General features: G+C 38.1%; 1 protein-coding gene across 1 annotated transcript in view; it reads right to left on the bottom strand.

The window, feature by feature from the left end:
* TRIM66 (tripartite motif containing 66) overlaps positions 1-24,811 on the bottom strand; it is a 49,853-nt gene that overhangs the window by 10,953 nt on the left and 14,089 nt on the right. The window contains 11 exon segments of the mRNA XM_080595782.1: positions 1,310-1,538; positions 1,759-2,019; positions 11,471-11,632; positions 12,432-13,321; positions 14,686-14,803; positions 14,945-15,091; positions 15,944-16,058; positions 16,677-16,793; positions 18,286-18,418; positions 19,972-20,119; positions 23,575-23,678. Of these exon segments, the coding sequence (XP_080451908.1) occupies positions 1,310-1,538; positions 1,759-2,019; positions 11,471-11,632; positions 12,432-13,321; positions 14,686-14,803; positions 14,945-15,091; positions 15,944-16,058; positions 16,677-16,793; positions 18,286-18,418; positions 19,972-20,119; positions 23,575-23,678 (2,424 nt within the window).

Raw genomic sequence — 24,811 nt, 5'->3', positions numbered from 1 at the left:
AGCCACTGGACATGCACACCAAAAGGAGTGGATTTTGGCAGCACAGCACTGCTGAAGCCAGTTAGTCCTACAGAGAGCCTCTAGCAAAGATATGCTACCTCTGCAACAGAGAATCTCTCACTGATGCATGCTGCACACCATGACGACATCTCCTTAGGTCTCCCTTCACTGCACTTCTTCAGACAGAGAGCAGGATGGGAATTACTCACTACTGATCCTTCCTTGTGGAAAGGGAGCAGCATTGAAGTCAATGCTCCAGTCTTCCCATCCCTGCTCAGAGCAAATTTGTAGTGTCTGTTATGGATCGCGTGATTCTGCATGCTGGGACTGTGTTCTGTGTATAGTGTCACACAACCCAAACCAAATACTACAAAACTGCTCGTCTCAAAGTGGCTTAACCTGACTGAGGCACAGCTTTTTAGGGGTGCAGCTGATCCTTACTACTTCCAGCTTACAGCTGATTGTGGCATAATTGTCACAGTTTGGCATAGTACATATAAGAGAAGACAAATACATTTCCTTGGCTCACTGAACTAGGCCTTCTTTGTACTAATTAGAATTCTCTGTATAAAAATACAGCATGAAGATAGAAATATTAATTCATCTTTTACAGAGAAAAGCAGCCAAATACTGGCATAAGTCACAGAATAACAGCTTGATCCTGAAATCCCTTGCTTGCATGAATAGTCCCATTGACTTTTAGAGTTTGCAGGAATGAGGCTTTACAGTATAGCACAAGGATGCTGGCAATTTGCCCATGAAAAGAGTTAAGTAAGGTCTAATTCTCCATTAAGACTGAAGAAATAGGCCTTGGCTGAAGGGAATGTTCCACAGTAGAAGAGCCAAGCAAAAGCACATACTGTGCAATATATTAACCTTACAAAATTTTGCTATATGACTGATGTGAAGGACTTAGCAGAAAGCACATTATATTTTGGAAGTTTTTTTTTTTTCCTCAATTGAATTTGGGCTCTTAAAACCAGCTCTTCAATAGTCATAACGACAGGTCTCATTAACAGGAAGTGCTTTTAAGAGAACTAAAACTCCAGGTACTTCACATAGACACACTCATTTCTTGTTCAGAGATGAAGGATATTACAAATTCAAGGCATATAATTTCCAAGTTTTTCTTCACAAATGAAATCAAGCACGCTTTTCCATTGGATTAAGTACTTGATAATATTTGAAGTTTGATGGAAAAACACATTTATGAAAGTACATTAAAACGCATACTGTTTTGTAATGCTTGTAATGCACAGTGATAAGAAAAAACTCCCAAACCTAAATGAAACAATGAAAAGCCTGGTACCTTCTTCATTTCTAAGTTGTCTCATTCTGTCATTCACAGGCAGGGAAGAATTTTTGCTGAGCACTTCAGAAGGAGAATTACAACGCTGAGATTTTTTGACCGAAAGATTAATAGGTTCTTCCAGCACTTTTTGCATAGAAAGACTTAATTCATTTACTACATCTTGCCCATCAGAGGCCATGCTGTTTTCTAGAGGATGATCCACAGTATTCAAGTCTTCATTTTCCAGCTTCAGGGGAAAAAAATATCAAATTTTATAATTAATTTTCTTTGTTTCCACCTTAAGCAAACAATTTGTAATCAGTCTTCAAGTACCAGCTTGAAGACTGATTGAAGCTTGAAGCAAAACTGTACTTAACTGAAACAGGCGCTTTTAACTGACTAACAATAATGTGTGCTGCCAGTGAAAATGGATTCCTTTTCAGTAGAGAAGTTTGAGTGATTCCTACCTTGCACTTAGCGCTGCTCTGGAGTGCATCACCTGGTGCAAGGCCAGGGCTCAGGTCACCTGGAGCTCTGCCCCGTACTAAGCTGTAGCTGGGTACTGGTTCTGGTGGAGTATCACAGTCACAATGGGTGTTCGGGGATGAACCAAGTGCTACAGCGGCCACACCTTGTATCTGTGGATCAGCTGACCTAGATAACCTTGTTGAAGGTAGTTCCATTTCTAAATCGTTTGAAAAGCCCACAATGCTTAATGATGCTGAACGCTGGGAAAAGAAATAAAAACAGTATGTTAATCAGTTTTCTGGCAGCAAAATGTTGCTGTTATTTCTGTAATGGATGAGATGCTGTTTCAGCTGTAGGTAATGTAGCAGTTGAGTCACAAGGTCATGAGAGTATCTATTGTAATCAGACACCATTTCCAGAAGCTTTACAGTTTCCATCATTAAAAGTGAAAACTGGAAAAGGAGACGCCCATGTTACTCTTCTGTGATTTAGAAAAACCGTCATCCTTTGATCACTCCCAGGGATCCTGATTTTTAACTTCCTACAATGAATGGGAAACTTAAGCAGGTAGAACACTGTATTAAATTTATCTTTAATATCAACCCTACTAATTTCCATTAAGCCATTCCATGAGGAATAAGATTCAGACCACAAATTTTATCATCTTATTCAGCAATCATCAGATCATTTTACTCAGGATGAAGTTTTAGAAAAAATAAGATTAAGATCTGACATAAACAGATGAAACTATTGTTACTTTATGATGCCAAACACTTTATGGTAGTGAGTCTGTTTCATTAAAACTGAAGACACTTGCCATTTAAATATCATAGTGTAACCCCAAAAGCATATTCTGTGTATTAAGAAGGAAAGGATGTACATGTCTAGCTTCAAAAGAAAAGGAGAAGCCTATTTACTAAAGACTCTGAAGTAACAGTTTTAGCAATATAAATTTGCTACTATCTCATGACTCGTCACCATTAGAAATACAGAAACACTGTTATGCAAAACAAAACAAATCCACCCCATTTAAGTGATTTCCTTAAGCTCCCTTACAGCCAGGAACTTGTGACTGAACTGAAATCACATCTCTGCTAGCATCCATATAAAGCAAATACAAGCAGCCTTAAGAAGTACAGAGATCTGTGTCATTTCGATATGTAATTTTCCATTTACTTCATCATAGTTCATTGGTGTTTCATTACCCATGGTAATTGACTGAATAAATCCTTTCCATTTGACTACAATACAGTAAGTAGCACTCATTATAATATAAATCAAGACAAAAAGAAATGCGTTGATTGCATCTGAATTAGAGTTTAATTTCATTGTACTGATTTTTCTGCTGGGGCCTGTGACTTAGAAGTGAATCTGAGACAGGACCCATTTTATAGATTTAATTAATTTAATTCTCAACTGCCACTCCATTTTTGATGTTGATAACTGTCCATCTTAATCTGGCAGTGGTAAAAACAGTAGTCTAGATTGAGCTGTCCAGTTGTGCCTGTGTAAATCCTACATAATGCCAAAGATATCAGTCTCAAATCCCTCTGCATGCAATACATGTCACCCATATGCTAAGAGAACATTCTGGCCACAGACATTGACTTTTGTCTAAGGATGTAATATAATTGCCTTTTCCTCAATTTGCAATAGATTCTGCAGTAGGAGCTTTGCCTGAACAGTGACCAGTGAGACCCAGCACCACATTCTATGAGACAAAATAGCCTGCATTTGAGACGAAGACATCAGCTCTTCTGCAGAGTTAGGGAGGCTTTGTGCCACGGAGTGCCCTAGTAAAGCTTTTTGTTTTTTTAGCAGTCCTGGAGGGTCCTTTCCATCTAGAAGGCACCCCAGATATTACTGGGTCTCTGCAGCCAGGGTATTAGACATCTTTCTCCTCATTTTGGGGGTTACTATCCCTGAATCTAAGCTTTCTGGGCTACAATAAATTATTGGAACCAGCTGGAAACTAGGCAAATATGTTCTTCCTACCTTACATCCGAGTTGAAAACTAGAGAACAACAAATGAGGAAATGCATTGATGGAGGCACCATTTTCCTTACACCCCATCTGACAGAGCATTTCTAAGATCACTTAGGTTTCAAACCAAAGGAATATACGTAGGTCAGAATGGAATCCAGCGTTTATGGTCCCACGTCCTAAAGATGAACACAACGACCAGATATGTTCATTTGCTGTCATAATTTGCTTGTGACAGGTTGAATTGATCTTGTATCACTTACAGAAAATAAGCAAGTAAGAAACAGAATTCCTACTTGAACTGAACAGATAGACTGTAATCAGACATCCCTTTTCCCCTTATTTCTAAGTCCATTGTGAGCATTAATTAGTTCCCTCTGAGGTAATTAAATATTTATTTAGTCAGGTTCTCAAAGGTGTGAAGCATCCACAAATTCTTGTCTGAGTCACTAGGAACTACCTAATGGTGTGCTCCAGGGGAAATGGGCATGCTGAGGCACACACATGGTAAGAACATCACACAAAGCTGTGCAGCAAGCTAACTGGAGACCTGGAGGCTACTTGCTTCCAATCACTGCACGTTTTCCTATACTTGTATTACAAAAGCATACCGTCATCTATTACGTACTGAGGCCTCGTAGACCTGTCCACATGTAACTGCATACACTGTGGGTGAAACATTAGCCCTACTACGACAACGGTAGGATTACTCTTGGCTCCAGAGAGCCAAGCTTACTTACTGGGAGCAGTCACTGGGTCTACTCTTACTGAAGGAAGAAAGAAATACATAGACACGTAAGACTTTGTTATAACAAACATTTTTAGAAAGGTGAAAATCAATTGCATTTTATGGCTATATCTTTTTTACTCTTCTAGCTAGCATCAGCTTCTTATGAGATTTTTTTTTTAGATTATATAAGCCAACATAAAACCTTACCCGTGTTAAAAAGAAAAAAGAATAATGAGGCCATCAAGCTGCCATCTGTCTTTCCCTTGGGGCAAAAGTTAATTTTGTGGTTTTTTTAATGATGAAGCAACATTATGATCTTTCACTGCAAAATATTAAAACTCACAGTTAAGAACAGACACATTCCATTCTGATCCATGGAGCTGCTGTCAAGTGTGAAGTGAACAATGCACTGGGAACAAGGCTCATTAATAGCCTATTAATTCACTCCCTAAAATAATCATTTCTTTTGCCATTAGCAAAAATTTCTCTTTTCCCTTGACAGTTCAGCTAGTTTTTGCAGATGGGATGCCTTTAAAGAATTGATCTCTGTTTTATAAAAGCTCTACTGCTTTTACATTGCACCCTTTGAACAACAACAAGCATTAATTATGCTCTTGGGTAGAGGTGGCTTCAGCTGTAGGTTAATGTTGAAACTTTTGACATTTTAACGTACAGTCTGGTACATCCAACTATATCTGACATTAGAAATGGATTTCTCATTGTCTCATAATTAATTTTGGTCTGATGATCCCTATAATATAATGGCAGCAGCATCATCACCCCAAAATGCCTTCTACCACAAATTCCACAGCTATGGTAGTGAAAGGTAAGAATAAAGAACATGCAAAGTGCCTTCAGAGAACAAAAAATAAACATATTGTTCAGTTCAAATATTTCTTTGATCACTGTTGCATTTTAAAAGGTCCAGTGTAAACATGCAGCACTAATACAGAAGAATTCTGAGAAGCAAATACTTACCTTGAAATACTGGGATTAGGATTTGTTAGGATTGTTTTGGCAAAGTCTCAAGGCTGTTGACATTAAGTGTCACAGATAAAGAAAGCTAAAACTAGGAACCGCCAATTCTCTTTGCTATAAGAGAAATAACACGCTGCAAATGGTTGCAGAGTAATGAACGACTGCTATTAAGTGGAGCAATCCCCCTGGCAGCTCATTATGCTAGGAGGTTAAACAAATGTACTACTCCAATCGAGTTGTTTAACTCACCACACACAGCAGCACCGTTAACACAGTCTACACATGCTTCCTATTCATATTTTCCAATTTCAGAGTAGAATCCAAAGGATTTTCTTCCCATTTTCTATGAGAAAAAGAATCCAAAGCTTCCTTACATTTTGTCTGAATAAACTGGAGCTAGCTTAAAGTGGAAGGAGGAAGAGATTGTATGGAGCAAGCAGCATCATGTTTTATTTATCCTTTTTTTCCAGGTCAAAGCAAAAGATTTTGTTAAATTAACATTCTGGGAAATGTACCTAATTTCATTAAGCATGAACACATTTGCGCTGTAAGCACGAAATCAAAAAGGTCAAAAAATACTCTGATACTTTCGGAATTTGCAGGACTCTAAATTCCAGAGTCTGTTATCACCCTTTCCTTCACCTAATAATTCCCCTAAAATTACTAATAATTTGGGGGGGGGGGGGGGTATAAAAAAAAGCACAGCAACAACAAACTCACCCTACCCCCAAGCTCAGTTTCAAAGTCCAAGGGTCTGGTATTATATTATTATTACTTTCAATTACTAATGTTACAATGTAGCATGTTGAAGGAAATCTAGTAAAAATGTAAACCTGTACCTTGCTCCCCAAGACTCCCCATCACAAATTTTACATTGCTTTTGAAAGAAAAAGAACAACAACAACAAAACATATTAGTTAAGCACTTGCCACTAAGATGGAGGAGTTGTCCCTAATAAAGCTTAGGATAAATGTGTTCAGGCAAAATATCCACGAAGGCCATCTACAACAAATTAAGATTGATTGTTCTCTCTGAGAATCCTGCAGCACTGGTGACATTGGCATAGCAAAGCCCAAGTAGTTCCCACACGTCTAGTCCCAGGGGGAGGCAGAGAGAGGTTCCACAGGGAACTGCTACTATGTTAGCTCTGCCACCTATGAAATGCCACCAGTGGAATAAAACAGAAGTCTCTCAGAATGCTCTCAGTTGCACTCCTTTGAAGGCATGGAATATTTTCTAGGATTTCCCCATTTCAGGTACTTTATGGTGCTCGAGACAAACAGAGTGCTTGAACTAAGATGCTGGGACTTACTGTGAATCACAATGAAATTTGCAAAAAAATCAGTATTAGAGCACTATATATGTTTCACTTGTGCTTGTATCTTGAATACTAATTCTGGTCATCCTGTCTCAAAAGGGATATATCAAAAGAACAAAATATAGAAAAGAGGGCCAAAGATAAAAAGACCAAAGCACAGAATGGCTTTCACAAAACAAAGACACTGAAATGACTAATAATCACTTTACAGCTTCAGAAGGAAATGGCTGGGAGGAATCTGAGTAGATACAGCTATTCAGTAATAATTTACAAATAATGTGTATGGCATATTCAGATTTATTTTAAGCAGAAGGTGAAATGACAGCTCAAGGGAAGAAACTCTCAAAGTTTGCTGAGAAACATAAACCTTAGTTTGACAGATGCTGTCATGATTGCAGTGTCCAAAAGGGCAGAACCATGAGTGCCAAAGCCTGTTATGTTTTTAGGATGAGTAAGTGTGGTACAGAGTGTACCACAGCCCAGGACCCAATCCAGCAGAAGAACAAGATAAAGAATCCTCCCTCCCAGAAGTAAAAGCCCTGGTTCTAACTAAAGGGGATGCACTTAAAGTCTAAGGAGAAGAGAGATCCAGCTAGCTCTGCAACAATGACAAAGTCTGTTGCAGCAGTACTTCAGCCTTAAACTACAATTTTGTTGTAGATATACAGTAATTATGATGTTTCCTCAAATGCTAGGTACAGCCTTTAGACGTCTTGCTCATCACAGCCACAATGACAATTAGATACAGATATGCGAAACAAGGACCATATGCCCTTTATTACTCCTGAAAACATAATTTGGCCAAAAAAAATCTTATTATTCTTGCCTGTGCTTTAGAATAGATGATCTCTCCAGTCCCGTGTGCAAATTAATAACTCAACAACATACTACGTAAAAGCAACAGGCAGACCATATCACTGTAGAAGGTTGGTAACCCTCTCCACAAAATTATTAATCTGAGTACTCATTCCTTCATACGGCAACATAGCAATTCAATGACTTGCATAAAACCTGTTTGCTGAAGCTTGGTATAGTTGCCCAGAAGAAAAGAGCAAATATCACAAAAATTATCCTGAGATTTGTCCTCTGTATTGCTGGCATTCTTACTGGAGTGTCTGGGTTTTTGACTGGTACAGAGACAGAATGACCCCATGATACTAAACAGGGGTTCCAGCTATACAAGTGAAGTATGAAGGAGAGTATGAAGAGAAAATTGTATCCATTTTGCACAAACAGAAAACTTCCATTTCTAGTGTTGCATTCTTAAAAGGTGCTACTCAAACCCAAATTTATACTACATGTAATACTTCAAATTTATATGAAACACTCCATGGCCTAAGCATAGAAACATTTATTCTGCACAAAAACTTCCGTTCACAAAGAAAGAATAGTTAGAGGAATACACAGGAAGACAAAGGCTGACAAAATATCACCCTTAATGTTCCAATAACTGTGAAAGAAGCAAAATCAAGCATGCATGTAACTGAAGTTACATGGTTAACTAGACTATGCACATGCGTACAGACCAGGTGAGCACAGACAAGAATTAGTCTGAACTTGAAGACAGCAGTAGCTTTGCTGTCGATGTTTCTGATAGACACTGACTAGATATCCCTACTTTATACCACTAGAAAGCCAAAATTCTGTCCATTCAATAAAGCTGGATTTAATTTTTGTCCTGACAGAGGCTAAAACATAAAATCTGAGGATATTTTACAAGTGTATGAAGTGTTTCATCATTGCTTCTCTACTTTTGTTTATCAATAATCAGCTTTAACTGTGAGGGACAGAAAACAGTACACACATCGGAACAACTCTAACAGGCGTCTTTGAAATCAAAGGCGCTCAGGGCATACGAGTGCCTTGCACTGTGGTGTAACGGCTGCACTAGCACTTGTCTGGAATGATCTGAATAACGCACTTGTGGTTTCCCCATTTGAGTAATGTTGTGATCCCAAGCTATTAATAGCATCTGTTCTGTATCACTTCAAACATAAACACGATCCCATATTCAGACAATTCAATAGTTATCAGTCTGTAATACCAAATGTATGTTGTAAGCTTGTTTCACAATTAAAACAGATATGTTTATTTACAAAAGCAATCAAGCCTTTCACCTCTCCAAAATAAAGAAAATCACTGGACTAATGGAAACTTTTATTTTTTGACAGATCTTGGCAAATACATCACTGATCAGTTAATTCTGAGTTTTGATACATTCTGGTTCACACCACTTTCTCTTTAATGAAAGAATCTCAGCAGCCAGGGAATTACCTGCTCCACTAGGAATGCTGCACACAATGAAGGGTGCCAGAGTTCAGCAAAACTGCAAAACAAAGCCAAGAGGTCCAACAATGATTATTCTCCAAAAGACAGAATGAAATTTTCCTCCTGGTAGCAAAAGGTTTCTTTAGCCATTTTCCCTACTATATTTTCCAAGTGTAGTATTTTTGACTTCACATTCAGATTTCTCCATGTCCTCCAAGAACATGAGAGATGAAATGTTCTGAATACAGGCCATACTAAAATAAATGGATAGACACCTATATGGATTTTTTTTTGTCCGAAGACAAGTGTGGAAACATTTAAATAGGTGAAACAGAGATGATAATAAATAGACATATTCCCTTGTTCTTAAATAAGAACCAATCTCCCATTTAAACCTAGCTTTATTCTAGTTATAGTTTAAACTATTCTAGTTTATTCTAACAAAAGCAGTCAGATACCTTTAAACAGCATTCATGAAAAAGTTTTTTCAAGTTTTCCTTATTGTTTTCCTTCATCATTTCTAATCAGCCATTGCCAGAGCTGTCAGGATATTGTGACTTTACCCCAAACAGCTCATTAGAAAAGATATATGCAAACAAATATGGGGGGTACTGAAGCTGTTGAGTGTCCTCGTTTCTTGCAGATATACCAAGAAACCAGTAAAAACTGTAGAGACCTGTGATTTCTGCACAAGAGCATGCACTTCTCAGTACCACTAGAAAAAAATCCATTTTTTTCTTCCTCTTGCTGCCTTCTCAACTTGTACAGCAAACAATAAGCCTTTCTTCCTTTTTTTTTTTTTTTAAGAACCTCCTTTTCCCATCAGACTACAATAGACTCTCTCTTGCACATGTGCTTCAATTTTCTTCCCTTTTTCTGACTTTTTTCACTTCAGCTGTTGGAAGAAACCTTCCTTTGCACGTACAGAAGACATGGATTGCTTCTTCAACATGCATGTAGAAAGAGCCTTTGAAAGTTAATTGCTTAGCATTTCCATTTATTTTCACAAATAACTTTGAGGGTGTGCCTGCATTACAAAAAAAAATGTGTGTTCATGTTCAGGGTCTTCCTTACACCTTAAACATCTAATATTTTCAGTCATTTCCTAAGGTAAAGGTAGGCCTTTCACAGAAAATTTGCATAGCTTTCCTCAGTCCTGTGCTCTGTCTTCAGAGGTTGAGAGAGATCAGTTTCCACATGTGAAAGTTCAGAGCCAAAGACCATCATATTGTAATGTTGTGATCCCACCAGCCTGATCCGGAAATGTCATCACATCTACAGGATTAAGTTAGCAATTGCAGATCTCATTGTGGCTTCCAAATTTGATTTGCGTGCTGCTTCCATACCTTCAGTAGTCATTACCTTTCTGTCTCTACAATTCCCAAAAGGATCTCCCGCAATGTTGCATCATAAATATTTTGGATCAACAAAGCTACACACAAAAGCTGTATAAAATAACTTCTTTCTTTGGGTTAGTAAGGAAAGACAAGTTCTTCCACAATATTCCACGCATCAATTCCAAGAAAAAATAGTCATGAAAGACTTCTACATGGTACAGAACATGAGTCACGCACAGAAGTAACAAACAGTTTTGAGCAACCAGAACATGTTCGGGATATTTTAGACAAGGTAAAAAGAGAGTTTTTGCCTGCCACAAATGCACAGGTGGTACCCAGAGTCAGCAAGAATCTACTGATAAAGATGAGTTCTCCTGTTTTTGCTGATTTTTTCGATAGTTGGGGATTACCAGTGAGCAGAAGGGTCAGTAGTATGTGCTAAAATATTCTAGAGATATAGAAATTTATGATTTTTATGCTTATGTACAAGCAAAGAGGGTATAACAGAATCATATCCCTTTCAGAACCACATTTTCAGTAACAATTAATGTTGTTATTTCCTTGCAAGTATTTTGAAGGATGCTTTTCAGGACTTCATCAGAATCCCTGACTCCTTTTTCAAATTCAAGTGCTACTAGCGTGGCAGTAGCAATTCCTGATAGTTACATCCATGGAGATAGGAACGGGACAGAATTTACACAGTGAAGAAATATTCTATTTATTCACCATTTCATGTTTAACTGTCATGCCAATCATATCTAAACGCTACTAGCTTATAGAATCATAGAATCATTAAGGTTGGAAAAGACCTCCAAGATCATCACCCTACTACCAATGTCACCCACTAAACCACGTTATAGAACAGCTGCTGATCTGCCAACTGTGTACATACAGTACGGTGCATAGACATGTTACTGGGGGATGCACACGAGGTTAGGCTATGACTGTCTTCTAAGATTTACAAGCTATTTTGTCAACTTTTACTGTATTTTATTTTTTCACCTTAATTGCAAATTCTAGTGCCATATTGTACTCAATATTACGAAAACATGTTTTCTCTTCCAAACATTTATTTTTTTTAAAAAAGTTCTTTATACCTTTCTCACTGGGTTGTAAGCTGATTGTTGCAATGTTGATTCAGGGGAGTGACTGCTGGCCCTGGCTTCTTCATCTAATGACTGTGACAGGGAGGGAATATCACTTCTGTCAAGAGGAACTACAGGCTTCTGGACATCAAGTTCAGTGGAACTCTCACAGACCTACAAATCAAGATTAAGAATTAGTGTTTTCAAAATCTCAGTTAAAAAAAAAGTAGCAAATTCATATCAACTCAGCATACACAATATGAAAAGTCTGGAAGGACTCTAAAGCAAAGATGTTAAAAGTAAATCCAGCTAGAGAGAAAAATGAAAAGAGAGAGATTTATCTATTTCAAACATTCATGGAAAAAGATCAATAAAGCTACTGAAATGTACAGCTATCCCCAAAACCTGCTCTTTGCTCCTAAATCTAAGCCGCTGAGAGTCATTCAGAGTGGGAACTCCACACAGCTTACAGAATGGGAAATCTCAACCACCTTTCCAAGGCAATTCTAACTGTTTTGAATGAGTCTTAAAGCCACCTTATTGTGCCACCTTATCTTCCTTACAGAGTTTGTATGCCCACCACCAAGCAATTGTCCCTTTTGCAAAGGCAGAAACTCTGGATTGGGATTCAGAAGACAGGTTTTATTCCTTCTTTGCTATAAAAGTAAAGTCAGTTATTCAATTTTTCTGTCCTTCGGTTACCTACCCACAAAGGGGGAATGATGATGCTTTTATTCTCCCACCTGCTGCTTGCCTTGTCTATTTACAGATTCAGATATCTGGGATCCAGGTTGTTTATGCAGCACTTTACAGGAAATTTTGCACAGATCTCTATGAAACATGAAACTTCTGCTGATTACTAACATAGACAAAAAGACAACAAAGTTCAATCTACTTGAAATCTCAAACGTGTTCCCCATTTCTGAGCTTACATTGACTAAAAGAAATAGGAAAGAACTTTTAGAGAACTTACTAGAGATTCATCTTGGATATGCTGCTGAACCGGGGCTGGCTGCCTCACTATGTAATTGATCTGACCAACTATGGTCTGTTGAACATGCTGAGCTGGCTTGGTTTGGTTCAGCTGCAAGCTGGACTGTCCTTGGGCCTGGAGAAGAAGCTCCAGATCCTTTTTCATCTCCTCCAGTTCAAACTGGTGGTGCATTATGTCCAAGCTCTGCTGGATGACTTGTTTGTGGGTGTTCTCATTCTGACCTGACAGTGGCGACGCTGGAGGCAGCTGCTGCTGCTGTGGTGGCTGCTGCAAGTGGTTAGACTTTATCTTCTGAAGATGGCCAAGCTGCACTTGCACAGTTGATGTTTGCAAAGCAGTCTGCGTGCGGAATGACTGTGGATGGCTTGTGTGAACTTGCTGAGCCTCATGTGATACAACAGCATAACCCAGAGGTGCAGTCTGCTGCAGCTGCTGGGGTGGTAAATGCTTTCCCATCTTCCCTGATGTATTCTCTGACTCTGATCGTGACTGTTGCTCCAGCCCAGACTGCGTTAACTTCAGAGGTGGGGGAACATCCCTTTGCTCTTTGTCACGTTGCTGCATGCTGTACTGCAGAGGAAACTGCTGCTGATGCAGTTCGGGATGTTGTTGAAAATTTTGATGGCGGTTTATGTTTTGGTGAGAAGGCTGAGCTTTGTTTGGGTGAGGTACACTGAGGCAGTGTGAGCAACACACGGGCATAGGACACTGAACTGCAGGTGGAAACTGATGTGGCTGGCTATTCACAGGCTCCAGCTGTGATGCTGGGGAATACTGTCCATGATACAAGGATGTCTGTAATCCTTGCACATTTCCATAGAGTAGCACATCTGAATGAGAAATGTGTCCACCTTCCATAGTGAAACCTCCTGCAAAACAAAACAAAACAGTAAACTTGCTCACTCCTAAGATCTTCACAAATTTACGCAATAAAAATTGTAAATGACTGCCATTTGCTTTTCTTCAATTCAAACGTAAAAGGGCTCATATCCTATTCAAGTAGTCCTTCAATATACCTCCAACATAAATTTTTCAAGATTTTTCAGTGGTTTAAAATAACACTAAACTCCCTCTAATGTCCATGGAACTCATGACTGAAATACCAGCAAATGCTTTGAAAAATTACCCTCAACTTACATTATTTTAACTGATGAATATGGCTTATACTTTCATTTTTTACTAAACTCTGAGCACATTTTCTCATCCACAAGCACAGGTACAGAAGACTGCTTTCAGGGTGAAAGTGAGCAAAATAAGAGAGATTGATGTTATATACGAGAGAATCATAAAAACTAGAAATAAAAATGACCTATGAACTAATCTTATGCATGCTTTTAGCCAAGAGAAGATTATTCCCTGCAATACCTTTGCTATTGTTTTACCCCTTTTAGTTTTAAATAACTTAAAATGGGATGAGAACCAACCCTTTATAACATTGATCTACCCATCAAACTGAATTTACTGTAAAAACTCGCAGCAGTTAGAAAATTTATAGTTGCTGGGAAACAAGCTGAAAGAATGTGCATTCATTATATAAATAATATTGTCAATATTACACAGAAAAAGGCTTAAAGCCATCTTTGTGCCCATTAATAGTAAGCATCTTAAGCATTGTTCAGGTCCCAGGGCCACTGAGATATTAAAAGAGTATCTGTTAGTATTGCACTCTGAGGAGCGTAAGCATAGCTGAGACCAGCTGTCCCTGGGTAAGGCAGAGGAAATAGCACAAGGCTCGCTGCAGGTAATCCATTTCACTCAGGATACTCCTAATGGGACTGCCAGAGTCACAGTGTTCTAGTTGCAGAGTTACTGCTTCCTGGGACAAAACTGCATTCAAATACATTCGGCAAAGTCAAGGCTGTTTAGTAGACGGTGATGCTATATTTTAAATAATTTTAGTTAAAAGTTTATCCACTTAGCCCTGTACAGGGTTTTGATTAAACTAGTAGTTGTGTTCTTACGTTATGATTTTCTAAGATTATCAAAGATGATATTTACGGATTATATTATAGGCAATGTTTATAGGGTAATATTTATATAGAATGATGTCTTTTAGTAGGGGAAAAGCATAAAAGTTTTCAGCCACAATAGCATTACTTTAGGGCTGTGACAGGAAGATCAAAACTAGAATTCAAATAAGAAGAGAGCACTTCAGGGAAAGTACTGTATTGTCTGTGTATGTCTTGTATAACTTTGGGCAATTGCATAATATAGAACACTAGACTTTTCTTACCAAAATTGGACAGCTGTTTAGTCCAGTAGGATGGATCCCAAGTAAATCTGATCTTCAGTGGAGGGCCTATGTCTGTGTTACAATTTGTCTCTAACAAGCGCTGGATCTGAAATACAATCTGGTGACATATCAAAGGATTATGATTTTATTAACAGTTATAAGACCATTAAAAGTGTTTTATTTGAGAATCATTACATCCTTAAAACAGTTCTCACATGTACTGCACAATTTCGCTTTATTGAGAAAGTATTTCTCTTACCAGTTCTTTACTGAAGAGAAATGGGATGCTGTTTTTACTGCACACTGCCCAACTGATGAAGTTCTGCACATGTTCAACCTGTCTGCTTAAAACCACAACACCCTGCAGTTGCTGCTCCAATTTCTGCTTCCTTTCACTTGTGATTTTCTGTTAATAATGTAGAATAGGTAGGAGACAATTGTCATCCTTCAGACACACATAATGCATACAATCATTGGAATTACGTTACACATAGACACTCTTATTTATAATCTCTTTAAAGCACCAATCAGAGAGAGAAAGCAAATCCTGTTCAACAGATATATCTAACTCAAGACGAACAATGACTTCTTCAGGAATAAATTACAGCATTCTGGCCATGGTTTAGCAGAATAATGTAACACAGGAAAGGTGTAAACGTTTGATCAAATTTGAACCTGGATCTCTTTCTTGTCTATTACAATACACAAGAGAGGAGACCTAAGAACGAATGTCAGCAGAGGGGAAGCACACAGTGTTTCCTCAGAATGGTCTTCCAGTCTCCAGCAATTCATGATTTAGGGACCACAAAGACAGAGGCTATATCATCCTCCTCATGGTATTTTTTCTATCACATATTCTTCAACTGGACATGCAAAAACTGAAGAGTCAAAACTGCAGGCTGTTTTACAGAAAGTAGACCAGAAGATCATTTTCAAAACATTTTAAATGTGGTGCTAGAGATCTTTCACAAATGAAAGATGAAAATCAAAAGCTGGCTTGTTTTGTAATTACTCAAAATGTGCACACATATTCTCTGCAACTGTATTAGAAAATGTGAATAACACGATAAGCAAACATTTTGCCACTTCATCATTAATCTTTGTCAACCATTGATTTCAAATAAAATCCTGCAATAAAAAGAATATTTGAAAACAAGCAAAGGGACAATAACATTCACAATCTATATTCTTCCATTGGCACTGGGATTTAATTTTAATTTAGTTTAATTTCCCAAGGTATGAAAGAAACTAGCCTTACTTCAAGTTGTTCAAGAAGGATGTTTGTTCGTTTATTGATTTCATTTATCAAAACCATCTTCGCCATTTTGATTTGATTTTCTACTTTTTTGTATAAGTGTTTTACTTCAAGCAACCTATGAGGAAGAGATACATATCCCTGGATGAGCCAACTGGTATGTCATTTATTCAGTGCTTGGTAGTTATCTGTTACATAATATTGACAAAGAACTCCAGTGAAAGTTGTACCATTTCCTTTAAGTTCTCCCACACTTCTCTCTTCAAATGTGATAATGCTGATTTGGGTCACCACAACGTAAGACAGACATAATACTACTAGAGAGTGTCCAAAGGAAGGCTACAAAGATGGTGAAGGGTCTAGAGGGGAAGACGTATGAGGAGTGGCTGAGGTCCCTTGGTTTGTTCAGCCCAGAGCAGAGGAGACTGAGGGGAGGCCTCATGGCGGCCTGCAGCTCCCTCACGAGGGGAGCGGAGGGGCAGGCACTGAGCTCTGCTCTCTGGGGACAGCAACAGAGCCTGAGGGAATGACATGGAGCTGGGACAGGGGAAGGTCAGGCTGGGTGTTAGGGAAAGGTTCTTCACTGAGAGGGTGGTTGGGCACCGGAATATTCATATTTCCTACCCTCCAAGAAAAAAATATATAGCATCAGCTTTTATCTCTAGTAAACACTATTTAAGAAAAATAACACTGTTACTCGTCATTCACTTTCATGGGAAAAATACACAACTATTACCTGTCTTCAATCTGTTTAGCTGAAACCTGAATTCCATTTTTTTTCTCTTCCACTTTAGCTATGACATTTTTCAGGATAGCTCTCTGATTTTGCAAAGCTTCATCAAGATGTCTGAACCTGCAAAAGAAAGGGAAGTTTTCACACCATGTTTTTTCTGCTGATAAGAAACTATTGAGAAGCTGGATCATGACTTGTTTTTTCTTTTATAGGCTCAAATAAAACATTGTTTACATTTGCTGCTATTATAAAAGTTAGAGGGGAACGGCTGGAACTAGTGTCGCTACAGCAGCATTGCACCACTAAGCAAAACTGCCCACTGCTAGATTTCAGCTGTTGCTCCATTAATTCCCTCGGGTAGAGTTTGTTTCTCTGCAGCCAGACTCCACTAAGGACTTGGCCAGATGCGCATCTCCAAAGGATCCATTCTGCCTTATCTGTAAAGCCTGCATCCCATGGTGAGAGGAAAGGAAACAGTCCTAACTACAGGACTTTCTATTGGACACAGCTCGTACATGGCCTAAACATAGATCTTAGCTCTTTTTTTTTTTTTTTTCCCTGGTAGAATAGTTCAAGTACAAAGGCATATATCTACTCAAGAAATAGAAGTCACTGAAAATAACTGGTGGATTACCAGAAGGCCTAGGTTTAAATATTTTAAAATTTGTGCTTAAAAACATACTTTGACAGCCTGAAAATTAATTATTTACATTACAGAAGGTTCGCAGTCCATGCTGATTAAGGAGTGGACAATGCATGACTTGTTCAAAGAGGGCTTAGCTGGACCTGAGCTTCCAAACCGGTACACCGAATACTCAGACGGGGTCATCCTTTATTTATCTGTGCCTACTGCTTACTACCCAACAGCTTTGCCTACAGTACATTTACAGTAGGAACTGGGCCCTGTAACCCAGACAATTTATTTTTAACAGTCACAGATACGGCCTTTCTCAAATTTCTCCTGCCTTCTTCCAAAAGTAATTCCTGTGGATTGACTTTGGGTTCCTGCGTTTGAAAGCAGAAGCTATATGCCTGAAGCAGAAGGAATTGGTGTGTTCAAGTCAGTTAAGGGATCATGTCAGTCTGGACATGATCCCCTGCTTCTTTCCTACTGCAAATGCTGTGACAGCTATCCCAAACTTTATCGCCCTTCAAAGGGACAGGCACATCTCAAAAAAGGTCTGTCACAGTGTATAGGTAATTCCTTGCATGGCTCACACACGTGTGCTAGCAAACAGCAAGCTAAGCTACAGTCATGATGTCTTGGATAAAGACCAACAGACGTAGTTGGTTATGCTAAGTAGAGTTCAATTTGCAACTAGTTTCTCATGATCGTACTCAAAAGATACACGCATACACCATATCTGGCAGATGATACAGTTGGGAAGGTACACACTGCTGAGCCCGGTGTATGATTCTATAAGGGCAGTAACCCACGTGGTACGCTGCTTGGGCATAAGACAACTGAACTGAGTTTGCTGAGGCTTTGAAGCTGGAACTGAGTTTGCAATTTCAGCTGACAAGAAATGCAGATGGAACAGCCTTAAATCTATATTCACTATGTTTTTATATAGGATTATGAAAAAGACATTAAGCAATCAATATCTGGTACCTGTGTTCCTTATGCTCTGTCAGAAGGCAGCTGTGGCAGGTAAGGATATCACAGGTCTCACAGAACAACTTGAGTGGCTCTTGAACATGCATTGGACAAAATAAGGAAAATTCACTTGCCTCATCTTCAGTTGCTGAGGAACATAAAACAATGGCATCATTGACAAGAACTGACATTAAGAGTCAGTTGCCATACCCTCACATAATTTTATTGAAAACCTTGGTGTTACCTCTAAAGACTCAGATCCTGGAACAATCTGATTATATGAAGCAGGTTTTTTTGTTTGTTTTTTAATTACCATTAACATTACTAGCAGATAGGCATTTATAAAGGGACAAGGAAAAAAAAGTACGATTGCATCCTCAAAGTTTCCTTGCTAAGACAATATCCTGTTACTTTTGACCAACGCATGAGAAATTAAACAAAGCATTCATCTTTAGAAAACATTTATACAAACTGCAAATGACATAAAAACATTACTTATTTAATTTTTTTGCTAATATAAAACAAGAAAAAAAGGTTCAATTTCCCTACACCAAAGCCATTTTACTTATCTAAGTGTAAAAGTGTAAAAAAAAAAAAAAGGAGGGGGAGGAGTCTTTTTTCGTAGGAACAGACAACTTGACCACAGCTATCCAAGTCAGTTTCTTAAGAACCTCACCTGAAGCACAAGGAAACTGCAGTTGCCCTAAATTCTGAAACTTCATTTGAGTCCTCATTTTCTACAGCCTATATTTTCTTTATCTAGGGTGGATTAAAAAAAAAAATCTCTCTTGAATAATAAACAAAGTTTTAAATCTCTCTTACTCTAACCAGTTGGTACCAACTATGGAAGTGTAACCTCATCAGAATAAAGTATAAGCTTCTACCCTACAGTCAAAATAATACATTAGAAGCAGTAGGGCCCACCTGTGTTTATTCCTTGTTCTATCCTCCTCCTTCTAAAGGAGGAAGACAGGGCAACACAAACAACTCCATATGAGAGCGAAGTGTAAACTTGAATCGTTTTATTAAATTGCAACACTCTTGTTTTAGAGTACAAATTGCTTACTTAAGTTTAGGTTAGCATACTCCTCAGTATTTACATAAAGTGAAAAATGAGCAGTAATAGGAGATGATGACCCTTCTCTATGGATCATTACTATATAGGGATGAAACATTTTCCAGTGGGTTTCATTTGTGCTTGCTAACGGCAATACACCGATCACACTCAGGAAGCATGTTCTTCACTCCATGTTTGTGAAAGGAACATCCTATAGAGGTCACAGCCTTTTGCTGTCTGACTTCCCCTCCCACACCTTGTCCATAAAACACGGGAATTGCTTTATGGCAGTTTCCTGATGGGAACAGAAATACCGGAAGGGCAAGGACAACTGGTCTTGCAGCCTACCAAACCATAGCCCATCACTCCACAACTGGAAAAGGTACATGGAACAGACTGTCTCTGTGAGAAACAGATATCCAGGATTTCTCAAACATAGATTACTGATTGTGGCAAAGGCAAGTTCAGACACCTAAAGTGATAGAGAATCCCATAATCTCTCATTTACATGTATATACACTTTAAAGTCACACTCAGACAGGACAGCACAGAACCTCTCTAGCACAGAACCTGTGCGTGCTCCATTCTCAACTGAATAACTGATATGAGAACAAGCCTAAACTTTCAAAGCATATCTTCAGTACCTGTGCAGCCCTTCAGGGATACAGACAGGAAGCGGTCTCCAGTTTCATTGCCATGTCTGTGTTCCTCTGTACACGTGCTGCACAACCACTTATTGCAGCTTGTGCAGAGACTGTGAGCAGGTCTCTTCTCTTTACACGTGGAGCAGCTCTAAGAACAAAAAGCACAGTTACATATATGGATAACAAATTAGACTGTACAAACTATCTTCAACAAACTATGATTCAGATTGGTAAACTTAGTATTTTGCTTCATTAGATTAGAACAATTCAAGTGATTTTAGGAGCTCAGTTATTGTTGTAAAAGGGCCCAGAGTAAAATTGCGATTCGAAGCTCTTAAATCATAATGTCTTTCTGTGCTCTAGCACAATAGTTATTTGTAGGTATGAAAACCTACAAAATCTATAGGCTATGGTATACACAATACAGGAACATCCACATACTCCTAATAAAAAAAACTTATTTCCTATACTCTAAAGAGATGAACAAAACCAAGCTGAATTCATATACTGTTATCAACTGTAATGAACTGGAAACATAAGACAGACATGGGAACATCAAATAAACTGGAATTCGTAACTAACTATCATCTCTATCAATTCAACTATTTAGGAAATGTCCTTTCTTATAGGCCATGTTGTCTGGAACTGTCACTAAAGGTGAAATGAATAAAGCAGCATATAAGTGAACAGAGTGATTTGATTCCTTTGTTATCCAGAATGACCTCAGGAGTTATTTCAAGGGGACTATAATGATACTTCTCTTAAAAAGGATTTGCATGAGGCATAAAATACCTTGTTGAAATCTCCTAACACAATGTTTCTAACATACTGTAGCCATGAATAGGTACTAATGGGCAGAGTGAAAATAATTATATAATTTTACCATATTCAAACCATAAAAGCTTTGCCACCAGTTTATCAATCTCAAACATTTCCTACACAGTTACAAAATATTTACTGTAGTTATGCATAGTTCTTGAATATTACTGCTGTTGTCACAGCTACTCAAGTAGCTAATAATAGATGGCAAAGTGACTTCCCTATGGTGTGCTTTCTTTCTGTTGTGCATCAGCTTATCTTCACTATGGTTTTGTTACAATTGCATCCCCACTACTCTGATGGGAAACACAAAGAGAATTATTTGAACGTATTCAGCATACAGGCCCTGATGCAAGTCCTGGTGAATTTAAAAGTCAAGTTTCTCTTTGCTGTGTCCCAGATCATGACCTTAGAAATCCTGAGGGTAAAACAATTACAATTCTTTCTTTGCTGGTCTTCTTAGTGTTAAATCACAGCTTTAATACTAAGTGGAATATCCATATCCAGCTCACTTCTGAGACTCACGTTTGACTCAAAGGTTTTACTTCAGCACAAGAACAAAAATTTTTATTCCTGTTCATTTAAGTTTTACCATCCTCTTCAGTGGGGCTGGAATTTCCCAATTGATCTCTTATCAGCTCGTTGTTAAGAGTTTCTAAGTATTTCCCATCTCCTTCAAAGAGATTTCTCTCTGACAGTAAGACAACAAAAGCAAATTTTTAAATGTATTAGGTTGTCTAGGCAGGAAAGTATTCATGTAAGCCATTACACAGTTTTAGCCATTTGCTTCTCAACAATGTTTTCCAAAATGTACGTGTAACACTTCAAAACAAAAAGCCTAATATAACTTATATAACCAAAATGCAAAAGTATTCTGGGAAGCAAAGCCTGTTATAAAAAGAAGTGGCTATGTTATAAGGTACTCATGAACCACCTGCTTGGGAAACAGGTCACAAGTTCAGAGGTGCTCTGCCTTCTTGGTAATAACCAAAACTGCCTAATCACAGGTTTACCTGCCACCGTTCAGCTGTCAGACAGTCTGACTAGAGCTTATGTTAGCGTTATTTTTAAGTTGCAGAGCACAGAGTGCTCCCAGAGTTAGGTTATTTATGACGTAAAAACAGCCTTTTGAGCAAGGGATTCTGAAGTGAATGTTTTTGAAATTTCTGCAGCTTGTATATAGTACTTTCTATTCTTTATGCTTCACTATCTCACACATTGAAAAACATCTGGTTTCCAAACACATTATTATGAGTCTTGACAGATTCCCACTTGAAAACATTAGGTGAGTTAAGAAAATGATGGCTGTTCGGCTGTGCTTCAATTGGATGAGTTGGTGCTTCTCCCTTTGATATCATTCATAGCTTTGTTTTTGAGGGAAGGGTGGTTAAAAGACAGTAAGCAAGGCTTACTCTTACATGACTGTCAATAAAAAGGAAGCAAGCCCAAAACTATTAGGACGGTTCTCAAGTCCCTCTAGGGTACTCCTGTGCTCCAGTGAGAATTCTGCTTTACTGAACTCCTCTTAGGACTCCTAAGGGAGTTACACAAAAGAAAAAGTTTCTTTTAAAGAAGGTCTAAAAAATAATCTAGTGCTTTTGAAGTTATTAGATATCCTCATTTGATTTTGTTTCTACACCAACTCTCATTGAAAGGTAAATTAAGTGAGTCATGATAATTAAGAAATCCCAACACATATATAACAATGGCAGTTGAGAGGAGTGGAAAGATACAGCTTCCATCCTACTTTATAGCAAAAATGTTCCCCTCTACCCAGTGGTTCTGAAACTGAATGCCTAATGCAGCTATCCAGTTTCCTTAGGAATCAACAAAAGCACAGAAGAGACAGAGGTCCAGGATCTGGTTCAAACGGTGAAGTCCAACATCCCTGCTTGTTGGGTACCAGTCCTTTGCTTTGGATCATGCTTTGGCTAAAGCAGTCAGCAGATTACAGATTAGTTTTGACAAGTTTCCAGCTGTTTTATCTCCCAGATACAGGTAATACTACCACATTCTGAAATTTCTCTTACTCATGCAAATAATATAATATTGTACTGCAATAGATGGATCAGAGATACACACCTTCCTCTCCCTTTCTCCTGGCATCACAAAGAAGCAGCAAGTAAAAATACTGTGAGGATAGACCTGCTCATCATCTGGGTATTTTACACAAGTGAAATCCATCTATGTACAGTGTCAATACACAGCCAAGATAGTAATCTTATGCTTCCCAATCATCTTTTGCATCCATTCCCCAATGAGAAACTGAAATGTGATGTGACCTTTTTTTTTTTTTAAATGATCAAAACAGACAATCAGAAAATGATAATCCCGCATAGGATCTAAAGGGTAATCTTGGTGTAACCATTAAGCCAATAGTCTTTGTTTCTGTTTATTTTGTGTAGAGAGCAGAAACAGGATAATGAGAAATCCAAGAGATCCATTATCTTCTAGATAATGTATAAACAATATAGAAGCAATAATTATAATATATAAGCAATAATTATAACAACATAAACAATAAAAAAATGTGTCACATAGATCCAGTTCTACATCACTAGTATCAATAAGTAAGTACAGAGTCAAAATCATTCTTCAAATAAAGTTAGAAGAGTAATATGAAGGCAGTATGTCCATGCCTTGCAGTGATGCAATTAAAGTGCTGCATAAGCAAAATGTAAGACAGTCTGTTGTTCAATACTATTTGTTCTGCTCATCAAACAATGTCAGTCTGGTAGTGTTTTAACAACTCACAAAGCACCCTACTTAGTGGTTTTCACTTACCTTTGCCATAGCTGAATTATCAGTGTGAAAGTCCTTGAGAAAGAAATTTTCAACTACATCTCTTGCAAAGCAGGTCTGTTTACACACAGGGCAGGAAAGGATACCTGCATTTAAAATAAATAAATAAATTAAACAACACACAGCAGCCATGTGAACCAGGAAACGATATAAACCACACTTAAGTATTGCTGGCTTTTTTTTTTTTTTTTTTAACATCAAACCAACACTTAGTTCCAGGAAACTAGAGGCATTCTTCAAGCCTTAAGTTACTTGTGGCTAGATCTAGTTCAATACATACAGAAGAAAAACAAAGCAACAAAATCCCTAGAAATACACTATGGTTCAGGTGATTTATCTCAGTATTTATCAAGGATATCCACATGTCCAAATTCCCATGAATTCATCAGGGCTTGAAGCTTTGATAAAAGCTGAGGTGCACCTTAAGCTGTATACTCTTGTTACAGAGTTTTGCTACTTGTGCTTTCCGATACTAGCTACAGTTCTTCTCGATCAGCTTTGCATTACCAGAGGTATACCAAAGCATAAAATACACATTGCCTAATACTAGTTTTACAGCACAGCATGCTTTCCAATTGAAGTCATAAAGAGGAGTAAAAAGTTGTTAACAGAAGTAAAAAGTCAATATAAAAGTTCAAAGTTGCATAAGTAAAAGTCAGAATTGCAAAACATCCACTACAACAAGTCCACGGGTGACACAAAGCGATCAGGCTGTGTTCCACTGACACTCCCAAAGCAGAGCAAATCGAGCAGCATAAGCAGCAAAACCTGGCTCCACCTTCATTAGGTACGGTGTGACTGGGCTGAGAACTAACAGCACCGTTCAAGAAGTTGTCCATAACTGTATAACTGCATTTTTGTGTCTCTGCTATTTCATTCCTAGACTTCTGGGGCTAGAATTCTGCTAGACGATCTAGTGCTTTTTTGAAAAGGGATGTGCGTGTCTCTGACCACATTTCTGTAAACTACTGTAGATGTGAATCCAAACCTTTAGAGGTGGTGGTGGTGTCAGTCTATTTTTACCTTATCACATCGAGTCTTTTTTATATCTCTAAGTCTTTCCATTTTGTTAAGAACAGAATTTTAATGCTACTCTCACCTTGTCAAGCGATCCATTTATGATAACTAAGAGAAATATTTTCCATGACTAAATGATGCAAACTCACTTAAAGAAAGTTTTTAAAAGCAAGATCAATTACAACTTTTTACTGGACTGGCA

Source organism: Anser brachyrhynchus, assembly GCF_964034855.1.
Source record: "Anser brachyrhynchus genome assembly, chromosome: 5".
NCBI classification, from domain to species: Eukaryota; Metazoa; Chordata; class Aves; order Anseriformes; family Anatidae; genus Anser; species Anser brachyrhynchus.
Note: the sequence above shows the minus strand (reverse complement) of the source record. Positions and strands in the feature narration are given on the sequence as shown.